This window comes from Pinus tabuliformis, chromosome 5_1 (assembly GCF_031772625.1).
Source record: "Pinus tabuliformis cultivar Carrire ecotype Pingquan chromosome 5_1, CPIR1, whole genome shotgun sequence".
NCBI lineage: Eukaryota > Viridiplantae > Streptophyta > Pinopsida > Pinales > Pinaceae > Pinus > Pinus tabuliformis.
Window position 1 is genome coordinate 642,910,903 of NC_142305.1, and position 12,180 is coordinate 642,923,082.

The 12,180-nt window shown below is 41.8% G+C and overlaps 1 protein-coding gene across 1 annotated transcript; it reads right to left on the reverse strand.

Moving 5' to 3' along the window:
* Window positions 1-7,289: 7,289 nt before the first annotated feature.
* Window positions 7,290-11,236, reverse strand: LOC149166627 (uncharacterized). Its single transcript, XM_089430211.1, has 3 exons — window positions 10,300-11,236; window positions 9,391-9,488; window positions 7,290-7,481 (listed from the first exon to the last, which is right to left on the reverse strand). The coding sequence occupies exons 1-3, from the start codon at window positions 11,234-11,236 to the stop codon at window positions 7,290-7,292; spliced, it is 1,227 nt and encodes a 408-aa protein (XP_089286337.1).
* Window positions 11,237-12,180: the final 944 nt, after the last annotated feature.

The window sequence follows — 12,180 nt, forward strand, 5'->3', positions numbered from 1 at the left end:
GGTTTTTTCTCCCAATGGCGCGGCGCTTAGGATTGGGAGCTCCAAATCACAAATGGTTTGCATTTTTGGATTTAGCATGCAAAATCATGACTACCGCTGCTTGGAAAAGAAATTTGGGCATGATTTGAGTCCCCATGAGGTCAAAAACACTCAAAAAATGACCTCTTTGCCCCTATTTTGACACACAAGAAGCAGTCTTGGGAGAATGAAATTTTGGAGGGGCAAATGAGCACCAAATTCAGAAATTCCACTTGGGTTGGAAAGTAGACAGGCCAGGCTTTCCAAAAATCACTTTTGGGCACAATTTGGACTCCTGTAGGTACCTCAAAATTGCCTCCAAAGTGGCGCGGCGCATATAGAGAAAAAGGCCAAAATCGCGCCCGTTTCGCAACATTTCGATTCGCGACTTTCTCCAAGTGGGCCTGCTCATTTACACTATATTTTTCTTGGCAGCTAAGGCAATGTTTAAAAAGCATTTTCACTAAAGGTGGGCTCCTATCCAAGTGGCAAAGGAAGGCGAGCAGTCACCCAAAGCCATTTGTCATTTTTGTAACGCTGCACCTGTAACTAATGGTTGGCTTTCCACTTCCACTTTGTAATGATTCAAAAAACTCCCCAACTCTTGGTCGTTCTATTTCCTCATGGCATAGTCTATTTATTGTATGCAAACCATTTGCAAAAGGTTGGTTGGCTTGTAATTTCTGGGAGATTGTGGGAGAGAAACTCAGTTCTTCATTGTATATTTTGACAGAGGATTAATGAAAGAAGCGGCTCTGTTTCATGAGATTCATGTGGTTGTGAGTGTAAAATGTGTCTTATGTTTCATATGCATTTCGTAATGTTTCATAGTTCATTTCATATTCATTTCCAGTGAAATTCTCTAAGTTAGATAAGGTAGAATTCATTTTTATTACTCTGCCTATGGGAAAATTTCATTTTTAGTGTTCTTCTTCTGTTGAAAAGGATTCATGTACTTATGCCCTTTTCACCCTCCTAAGCAATTCCTCCATTCCGCGTTATTTCAAACTAAATTTCTATATTTTCCGCCTGTCTTGCCTCACGAAGTAATCTGTTCCTTTGTATTAAATTCTCTGCTCATTCCTGTCCGTTGGTCCCATACCATCCCAGAAACTCAGTCATTCATAAAAAATTGCTTCTTGTATCCATATTTACTTACTAGCCTAAGATCAATATTTCACTGTTAGTCATCTCAGACCATTCCGTTTACTTATTCGCTGAGCGTGACTCCAAGAGAGCCCTCTCCTATTCTGGTAGGGCTAGCTACCAGACTGAGCGTGGTTTGTGATTACCTTGAATTTCGCCTTCCTTCACCCTAAGGCAGATTTAGGTGCTAACAGCCTATACAATTGGTTGAGGGAACTGAAGCGGAAAATTCCATCGAGCGGATCAGTGACAACCGACCATAGTTGGACTTCATCTGACACTGCATTACTACAACAGTTGGATAATGAGAGGACGAGAGCAGTTGATTTCTGGGTGAGGACTGTGGTGGAGGGATACATGGTTGAGTTTGCTACAACAAGCTATCAGTCCTACTCAAAGGCAAAGGTGGTGTTCAACTCTGGGCTAATGGGGGAATTTATAGGGGAAGTTATGATGTGGATTAAGATGTTTCTGGTAGAAGGGGGATTGCTATCTTTATCCATTGCCGGAATGGAAGCGTAAAACCCCAGAATCAGGGGAAGGAACTAAAGAGGGAAATGTTGCCCAAAAGGGGATAGAGATGTTGCAAGGGGATGGACGCAGAAGGATTGAAGAGAGCTAGGGATGTTAGAGCATAGAGGAGGGCATCGCTAGCGGGCAAGTGGCAGGCAAGACCATCTTAGGCCCTAGGAGAAGGAAGGAGAGGGTCCTGCCAAATAGAGTAGTGAGGAGAAAACCTTGGTTTGGGATGGAGGGAAAGGATGATTCTAGGCAACCCGAATGCGGGAAGAAGGGATGTTGGAATTGGGAAGAGGAGGAAGGACATTCCCTGCAAGTTGCAGAAATAGGACCACAACAAGAAAAAGGGGGAGGATCATCTCAAAATGTTTCGGATTGGGAATTGCAATAGGGAGTGGATGGGGGATCCTCCATGAATGTTGCGGAAGAAGGACAGCAAGATCAACACCCTTGTTGGCATGAAGATGATGACAATGTGGGCGATGGGATGAGGAGGTTATTTGACGAAGAACAGGCATCCACCAAGGTTCAGCAACCCCAACCCCAAAATGTGAGTGGCATTTTCCCCGACCTTCCCCTGGTACCTTATCACAAACCAGAAGAATTCATCCTTAACTTAGCCAAAGCGGCACGAGTATACAGTGCGCGGGAGAAATATAGAACTAGTCTCAATATTGGAAGTAATACAAGAACCAGCTATAGCAATAACTTGGGACTACAGGGATCCCTACAGCTGGGAACCAAAGGTTTTGTGCTATTAGCTAATACTCAGAGCAGTATGGTGGGATCATTTACTAGATACCCAGAGTTTGCAAGAAAGGGGAATGAGGATGTGGAGCAACACTAGTACCTCTGCGAAGCCATCTAGAGGGCCCGTCAGACTCCAGATAATGTTCGGGCAATGGAATTCCAAACCACGCTAAGAGAATGGGCTCTACATTGGTTCATAAAGTGGGCAGAACAGAACCAGAACCCAACCATATATGATATTAAGAGGGTATTTGTGTAGGAATTCAAGGTACCGCAAACAGATCAGCAAGGGCTATCAGAGCTATGGGAAATTAAGCAGAGGGAGGGTGAGACTGCTTGGGAGCTCATGCAAAGTTTTAAGAATGTCATTTCCAAGCTAAGCTACACCATGGACCTGAACCAACAGCGGGATTGGTTCATCAAGGCACTCTTTCCCCTGACCAGGACACCGCTGACACAACAGAAGATAGGAACCTTGCAAGATGCATTAGAGCAAGCATCTCGAATAGAAGCAATGGCAGGGTATCCCCATGAATATCGGGGAGGCACGAGTCTGCAAGATCTAGCAATCACGGGCTTGCAAAGCCAGATCATGAATATGATTGAGAAGCTGAGAGACCTCTAGCTTGTATGACCAATCAAGCCCAGCGTTTATTGCACCCATTGCCTAGTGGAAGGGCATGTTGCGATGGAGTGCCAGCAACTGCGGGGTCTTAACCAAAAAGGGGGGGTAGAAGGATCATCTGGAACCACTCCCACCACAAGAGTTGCGGCAATTGGAGAGCAAGGACCCTTCCCAGGAAGGAATAACCCAGACTTCTGTGAGATTTGTAGAAGGTATGGACATTTGTCGCAGATGTGTCCATTTTTGTAAAAGTACTCCAATGTGTCCAATAACAACCACTGTGAGTTCTACACATCGACCACTCATCACACAGATCAATGTCGAGCATTGGATGCTCTAGCAGAAAGGCTAGACAAATCCACGTTCAGGGTCAATGAAGCGAGTTGAGGGGGGTAAGGAGGAAACGAACACAGAGGAAGAACAGGGGGCAGGGGACCCTTAAGATGTTATAATTGCAATCAGGAAGGACATGTTGCAAGGGAATGCCCACTCCTGAGAAGACCATGGTGTTCGCAATGTAGAGTTAACACCCATGCGACGGAAGACTACCTAGAGCTCATTGTGAAATGGGAAGAGAGAACCAGATAACGAGGGGCCAACCTGGTGAATGCTAAGCCTCAGACTGACGAGGGTTTCCCCGTGACAAATATTAATATAGTCACCCGAGGAGGGAAGAAGACAGGGGAAGATCGCTACGCTGAGGAACCCTCCGTGATCATCAAAGCAGCATCACCACGAAAGGCATATCAACCCGAGCGCCAAAAGCAGTATTATCAAGAAGCAGCCAAATTGTTCGAGGGAATGACTGAAGATAGGGACACCCAAAGACCACAAGTCTATGGGCCCACTCCTACCCAACCCATTGGGGAATGGTTTAAACTGTTCTTAAAAATTGTTGAAGATGAGGCCATGCTAAAAGAATTGTGGAAAATCTTAAAGGCCACGATATCTGCAGAATGATAAGACACGGGACAACCATGTGAAGCTTGGTCAAAGAAAGCCTCTAGGAGAGTGAAGCGAAATAAGAAAAGAAGTGGGAAGGAGTTCTGAATCAACGTGCAGGTAGCAAGATTCCAGATAAGGGACACCATGCTAGATCTAGGGTCGGATGTAAACATCCTACCCCGGAAGACCTAGGAGGCAATGGGGAAGCCATAGCTGAAGTATTCACCAATTCAATTGAGAATGGAAAATCAGTATTGTATATTGCCTATCAGGAGATTGGAGAATGTAGAGGTTGATGTGGCGGGAGTGAAAACGCACACTGAGTTCGAAGTAATAGACATTATGGGGGATAAAGACCCGTATCCAACACTCTTGGGGATTGACTGGGCATACGAGAACTATGTTGTCATAGATTTGAAGAAGGAACTAATGATCTTTGAAGCAGAAGGACTAAGGTTGATTTAACCGTTGGACCCTTACCAAGGACCCAGGTTTACAGAGCCAACGGATGATAGGGAGGAACCAAGGATATTAGATCAGTTGTAGACACTCACGACAAGAAATAGGGAGGACTACATAAATCCCACAACCGGAGGATCAATTAGCTGGAGGGGCATTCAAAGTTTAGAAGCTAGTTCAAAACCTGTATGGGATGCATGGTAGTAGGGCAAGTATGAACTGCCAACCCGGCGATGTGCAATGATAAGCCGAGTAACCTGGGGAGACATAGGAAAATGGCGACAACTTGAAGTACTGTGGCCTTGAATTGATGTATCGGTTCCTAGACAGAATGGAACAAGATGTACCGGAAAACCAAAGAATTCCCTTATTGGACACTGTTCTCATGGCAACACCGGCAAGGTGGTGGAAAGCACACTTCCAAGTATTAAAAAACTAGAAGGATGCCAAACGAGCAATGAAGGATAGGTTCAGCAAGAAAGAATATCGGCCACCAGATGAAAAAGAATACACGAGGAATTCGAGTCCTGAGGAGCATATCAAAAAGTGCACAACCAACTGGGAAAGCCGGGGGCTGCCAAAGGACCTGTGGGTGCATGCTTTTATACACACCCTCAGCGCCATCCCCCAGGCTTGGTACATCCAAGAGGAACTACGATGAAAAACGGCTGCTTGGGATGCCTTGAAAGCACAGTTCATCACGATTTTTCATTCAAAAGTAGTGAAGCACAAATGATAGAAGTACTTCAAGTGGTGAAAGGGGTTTTGTTCAGCCAGAGATGCTATTTGAAGGGGAGCATGAAGAAAACTTTCTGCAGTGCTTGTATGATATGGAATTTCCAGGATTTGTGACCTACAACAAAATTCATGCAAAACCAAAAGAAGACGGATTAGAAGGGCTTAGATACATAGCCTTTGAAGAAACAGAGGGAGAAAGGGGGATTCAGGAGAATCCCTCGACAGAAGGTGCCCATATCCTACCAGTGAAGCTGAGAAAACATAATGTAGGGACAGAAGATAAGCCCAAGATAGCATCAGTGGAGACTTCTAGGACGAACAGACCACCAAAGAAATTTTAAATTTATTATAGGAATACCAGGACCTATTCCCAGCTTTGGAAGCAAAACTCAAGGGGATAAAAGGTAACTTGGGAGAGATGAAAATTGTTCTAAAAAAAGGTGTCCGACCAGTGAAGTACAGACCATACCGAATGAACCCAAGGGTCAAAGAGAAATTTAAAAGGGAGATTGACAAAATGTTGGATGCAGGGATCATATTTCTGGACAATGAAGTTGATTGGATAAGCCCTATAGTTATTCAGAACAAGAAAGATGCGACCGATATTAGAGTATGCGTCGACTACAAAAGCCTAAATAATGCATGCGTGCATGACCCATTCCCCATGCCTTTTAGTGATGAAGTCCTAGACAATGTTGCGAGGAATGAGGCATACTCATTCACAGATGGCTTCTTAGCCTACCACCAGGTCCGAATAGCCAAAGAAGATAAACAACTTTCACGATGAAGTGGGGGTCGTACGCATACAATGTAATGCCATTCGGGTTAAAGAATGCAACGGCAGTATTTTCAAAGATTGTAATAGCCGCATTCTGAGATTACATTCATAAGTTCCTAGAAGTCTACATGGACGACTGGACAGTATACAACCTACTGAAGAAACATACCAGTCTATTGAGAGTAATGTTTGAAAGATGCAGACAGTTGCAAAACTCTTTAAATTTAAAAAATGCATTTTCGCAGTTCCCTTTGGAACGTTGTTGGGCCATATCATTTGCAAGGATGGAGTCTATGTGGACCCTGCCAAAATAGCAGCAATCGTCCACATGGAACCACCCCACAATGTAAAGCAACTAAGAGAAACTCTAGGCCATACGGGGTACTATAGAAAGTGCATCAGAAACTACGCAACCATAACAGCCCCAATGGAGAAACTACGAAGGAAGACGGAGGAATTCATCTCGACAACTGGTTGTTAAGAAGCACTGAACAAACTAAAAGAAAGTTTAGTAAGTGCCCCCATATTGGTGTACCCCGACTGGAAAAAAATATTCCATGTACACATCGACGCATCTAGAATAGTACTAGGAGCAATCCTAGCGCAACTAGCAGAGAAGATGGATCATCCGATATACTATGCAAGCATAAAGCTCTCCACAACGGAAAAAAACTACACAAAAACAGAATGGGAAGCTCTAGCAATGGTCTACTCTCTCCAAAAGTTTAGGCACTACCTGCTAGGTGCATCATTCAAATTTTTCACAGACCATTCTGCACTGAAGTACCTAGTAAACAAGTTGGCACTAGAAGGAAGAATATGCAAGTGGCTATTACTTTTTCAAGAATTCACGTTTGGGGTGGTTGTTAAGCCATGGAGATTGAATGTAGACCCAGATCACCTGTCTCGCCTGGAAACAGGGGAGAATGACAGGGCAATAGACGATCGGTTACCCGATGTCGATCTGTTCAGGATAGAAGCCATACCCGATTACCTAGAGGAAATTGCTACTTTACTAACAACAGGGAGTTGCCCATAGGGATACAAAACAATGCAGAAGAGGCACTTAGTGGTCAGAGCTGTAGATTACCAGCTCATAGCAGGACACCTTTACAAAATGGGCTTGGACCAAATACTCAGACGTTGTGTCCTACAACACGAAAGAGAAGTCGTCCTATGGGAGTGCCACGCAGGGGTCGTGGGAGGTCATGTAGGGGGCAAGGCTACCGCAAGGAAGATACTACACGCAGGATTGTGGTGGCCCACTATACATAAGGATTCGAAGGCATTTTCTAATAATTGCGATGTTTGTCAAAGGATTGGTAAGCCTTCCCAACGCGATGAGCTACCACTACACCCGGTCCATACGGTGTAGATATTCGATAAGTGGGTAGTAGATTTCATTGGACCAATCTCCCCACCAGCAAGACACTCCCGAGCCCGATACATAATCACAGCAACATAATACCTAACAAGATGGGCAGAGGCCACACCAGTAAAAGACTGCACAACAGAAACAACGGCAAGATTCATTTTTGAAAATATCATTTCAAGGTTCAGATGCCCGAGGAGCCTCACAAGTGACCAGGGCACACATTTTTTGAATGAAACAATTGAAGTTTTGTTAACAACTTTTATGGTACAGCATAACAAGAGTAGTCCTTATCATCTGCAAGCAAACGGTGCAGTAGAGGCATTTAACAAGATACTGGAAAGAGGGCTAACAAAAATCGTATCGGCCAACCGGGATGACTGGGATGAAAGAGTTCCAACGACTTTCTGGGCATATAGGACAACAGTTAAAAGACTCCAAAAAAAACACCATTCCAGCTCATCTACGGTAGAGAGGCGATGATGCCAATGGAGTTCATACTGCCCATCATGTTGATTTCAAAGGCTACAGAAATGACCGAGAGCAGTGCCTTGCGGAACAGACTAAGCCAGCTGATGGAACTCGATGAAACTCGGTTCCTGGTGGAGTTCCATCAATATATCGAGCAACAAAGACAGAAGGCTTGGCATGATAGACACATCAAGAACAAATCGTTTGAAGTCGGCGACCAAGTGCTCCTCTATGACAGCAAGTTCCTCAAGTTCCCAGGAAAACTACAAATGCACTGGTTAGGCCCATTCATCATTACACAAATAAAAGAATCAGGTGTGGTAAGACTCGCACAACTGGATGGAGTTCTACTGCAAGGATGGGTGAATGGCACACACATGAAGCCTTTCCACAAGTGAAAAAATAAATAAATAAATAAAAAGGTTGTTGAATTGAGACTTCTGTGATCCATATCAAGTTATGAGAAGATTTTTTGGTGCAAAACACATTATGATATATTTGTTGACACGTTTTGAACCAACAAGTGTGGTTCATCGTCAGGACAAGAATCAGACCATGGTTGCATGTTAAATAGGGAGAGTAGATCTTCCAACAGCTAAGTATGACTAGGAAATGGCTATATGGGACTAGACTAATGGCTATATTTGACCATGTAATGGCTAACTTTGACCAGCCAATCGAACTCAACTGGATTAAGGGATAAGGACATGGACCAAAATTCTATTTAATACTATTTTAATTATAATAATTTTATTAGATAAATTTATTCAATGAATTAATACCTATTATTATAATATATTCTGGGTTCTTGAATGTTAAAATAATAATTTTATGAATATTATAATGCTTAACTAAACTTGTAGTATTAATAATTAAGAAAAAAGTAACTATATTTATGTTAAAATGTTTAATAGTGATTAATATTAATAATATTATGTATTTATTACCTTTAATATCCCTATAACTATAATATTAATATTATAGATTTAATTATTACTTTAAAATTATATTATTATATTATTATTACCTAATAATTAATAATCCTAAGTTATTAATGGCTTGTATATCTTATAAGTAGAGCCCAATAATTAAATATGTATATTTAAACTATCTAATAAATTCTAGATTAGTTATATAAGGGATCATCTAGTAAATTTAAGGGAAAGAATATGATGGAAAATTCCTAAAAAAGACTAAAAAGACAAAAAACCAAAAAGTATGGACTTATTACTCTTAATATTCCTATAACTCTAATATTGATATTATAAATTTAATTATTATAGTATTCTTATAGTAGTATTATTCTTATTGATATTAATTTTAATGGATTGTATAACCTATTAATAGGGCTTATTAATTAAATATAAACTTAAAGCTATCTAATGCATATATAATCATTCTAATAAATTTAGAAGACGGGTCAGAAGACAAGGTGGAAAAAACCGACTAGGAAGAGAGGGCAGGGATCCAGCAACTGTTGATCTTCCAGCCGTCATCTCTATTGAGATTGCTTGGCCTTTTTTCAATCTCAATGGCTTCTCTAAATTTCCATCGGTGAAATTGCGGAACCTTAGCAATAACTCGAGCCTCCTCAATACAGACATGATGCTTGGTCTTCTCGGCATGCTCTGCAAGGGTGGAAGACCGGGTTCTCCCATGTTTTAGGTCTGTTGAGTGCTCATTAATCCTCTGATTAATAGAGCGACCAGTCTCTCCAACGTAGGGGTCCCACAAGAACAGGGAATAATATAGACACCTTTCATGTCCTTAGGTTTGATCGGATACTTCATTGATCAGAGGGAGTTACGAAGGGTGTTAAGAGGTCTAAAGGTCGAGGGAACATTATGTTTCCTAAGAATCCTTGCAATCTTATCAGTGGTCCCTTGGATAAAAGGTAGATGGACCCCTGAGGCTCGATCTTTAGGGTCTTTCTTGACCAACGAATTCTTGTTGGCTTTAAGGAAAGCCCTCTGACCAAGGTGCCTACTATAACCATTATTAACAAAGACATTAAGGAGATGGGCTTTCTCTTTATCAAGGCTCTTTTCATTAGAGATTCTCAGTGCATGAGTAGCAAGTGTGTTGAGAACGCCCAACTTTTGAGCAAGGAAATGATGAGAGCTGGCATGAATATATTGCTCAGTATGATTTTTCTTCCAAAACACTTGGTGGGAGAGGGACCTGACAATATTCTTCAAAATAAGAACATCAATGAAAGGAAGGCATCCATCGACTTCTTGTTCCATAGTGAACTTAATGGTGAAGGATTGTTGTTAAGATGTTTGAAGAAGAGATCAAACTTATCTTGGCCATGAGACCAGATGAAATTCGTGTCATCCACAAATCTCTTCCATACCTTAAGCAATAGCTTAGCTGAGACCAAAGCCTTAGATTCAAAATCTTCCATAAAAAGATTAGCAACAACGAGGGACAGGGGGGAGCCCATGGCAACACCACAGGTTTGTTCAAAGAACTCACCCTCAAAGCTGAAAAATGTGGAAGTGAGATAGATCTCAACCAACCTAGCGGTATCAGGGTCCGTGAGCCGGTTGATAACCTCCATAGCCTCCTTTATAGGAATACAAGTGTAAAGGGAGACTACATCGAAACTTACAAGAATGTCCTCAGGGTCAAGTTTAATATCCTTAAGCTCTTCAACAAAGGACGCAGAGTCTTTGATGAAGGACTCCGTAAGGCCAACCAAGGGTCTAAGTTTCAAGGCCAAGTATTTAGCAAGAAGGTAGGTAGGACCTCTGATAGTATTGACAATGGGCTTAAGGGGAGCCCCCTCCTTGTGAATCTTTGGAATTCCATAGATCCTGGGAGTGATGGGGCTACTTTCAATGAGTTTATGACACAAGGAACTCACCAAGCTATTGGACTTGATAGCAAGAGCAACAACCCTAGAGATATTTTTTAGGGGATTCTTGGAGAGCTCTGTGTAGCTTTCACTATTACGTAAATGATCTAACATCTTCTGGCGATAATCCTCTTTGTTGAGGATGACAGAAGCCCCTCCTTTGTCGACTTTTAGAACCACGATATCTTTATTCTGGTTTAAGAATTGGAGGGAATCAAATTCATCCTTATTGATGTTGTTGTTGGGGGGTTTTGCCTTCCTGAGGACAACAACACAATCCTGCCTTATAGTGTCCTTGATATTATCGGGTAAGCCCCTTATCCCGAATTCAACGTCACAAATAATGTCTTCTATTGAGATCTTTCTAGGGGCTGGGGCAAAATGTAAACCTTTACCCAGAAGATTGAAAACGAAAGGGGGAAAGGAGAAACTTGAAAGATTGATAACTTTATTATTCCGAGAGGAAGGAGGAAGATTATAATTATTATTATTAACATTAAATTTCTTGTGATTACTACAAATCTTATTGGCCGAATCACCCTTATAATAAATCATATATTCTTTATTTTTATTAATATTGTTATCTTCTTTTTTATTCTTGTGATTCAAACTATTATTATTATTATTATTATTATTATTATTATTACATAAACCTTGTTTATAATTATAGTTAATAATGTCCATATCGAACTTATAGTCCTTCTCGTATCCATGGATATCGTTCAATAAGCCTGTGTCAAAATCATATTTGGGATCAGTTTTAGGAAAGACAAGGTTGCTGGATTCGATGAGGAGGATGGTTTGACCAAACAGGAGGGGGTCAAGATTCAGAGTCAGTGACAACAGACCATTGTGTGAGTTCATGACAGAGCCATTGTAGGTTTTAACCCCGTACAGAAATTACCTGCATATGAATTCTAAAACACAGAAAATAAACAATGTGAGAGCATAACACATAAAACACATATACACATAGATTTTCCCCTAGATCCCAAAACTGGGACTACCAGCTTTATTTTTCATTATGTTCCTTCCAATGTTACAATACATATTTATACATGCTGAAGCATCCAATACCATGGACCTAAAACCATCACGTCCAAAAACCATGGACCGAAAACCATCACATCCCAAAACCATGGACCGAAAACCATCGCATCCAAAACCATGTGCGAAAATCATGCACAAAACCATAGGTAGGTCCACCCAACTTAATATAGGGTCCAAAACCAAAAATTTTTGGGGCTCTGCCCCGAACCCCATAGAGTGGGGTTACTTTCACCCTTCAAACCCCCTATCACTCCCCCCGCTACACAATCAGCACAACGAAAGGGGGGCTTCGCCCCCTTCTAACCCCCTGGTTAATTAAGTGGGCTAGTCGTGGAAAGAATTTAACACAACCCAACATTCTCCCACTTGTTGTTTTCTTTCCATAGGGGGCCACAAGAGAGCTTAGTCATTTATCCAGCCCTGCAATGCCCATTGTTTCTCTAGACCAA

Coding starts and splice junctions, on each gene's coding strand:
- LOC149166627 (XM_089430211.1), bottom strand. CDS start 11,236: ATGATTTATTATAAGGGTGATTCGGCCAATAAGATTTGTAGTAATCAC. Junction 9,489..10,299: donor CACATTTTTCAGCTTTGAGG/GTGAGTTCTTTG, acceptor AGCACTCAACAG/ACCTAAAACATGGGAGAACC. Junction 7,482..9,390: donor AGGCTCGAGTTATTGCTAAG/GTTCCGCAATTT, acceptor TCTGTTGTGCAG/TCTTTTACTGGTGTGGCCTC.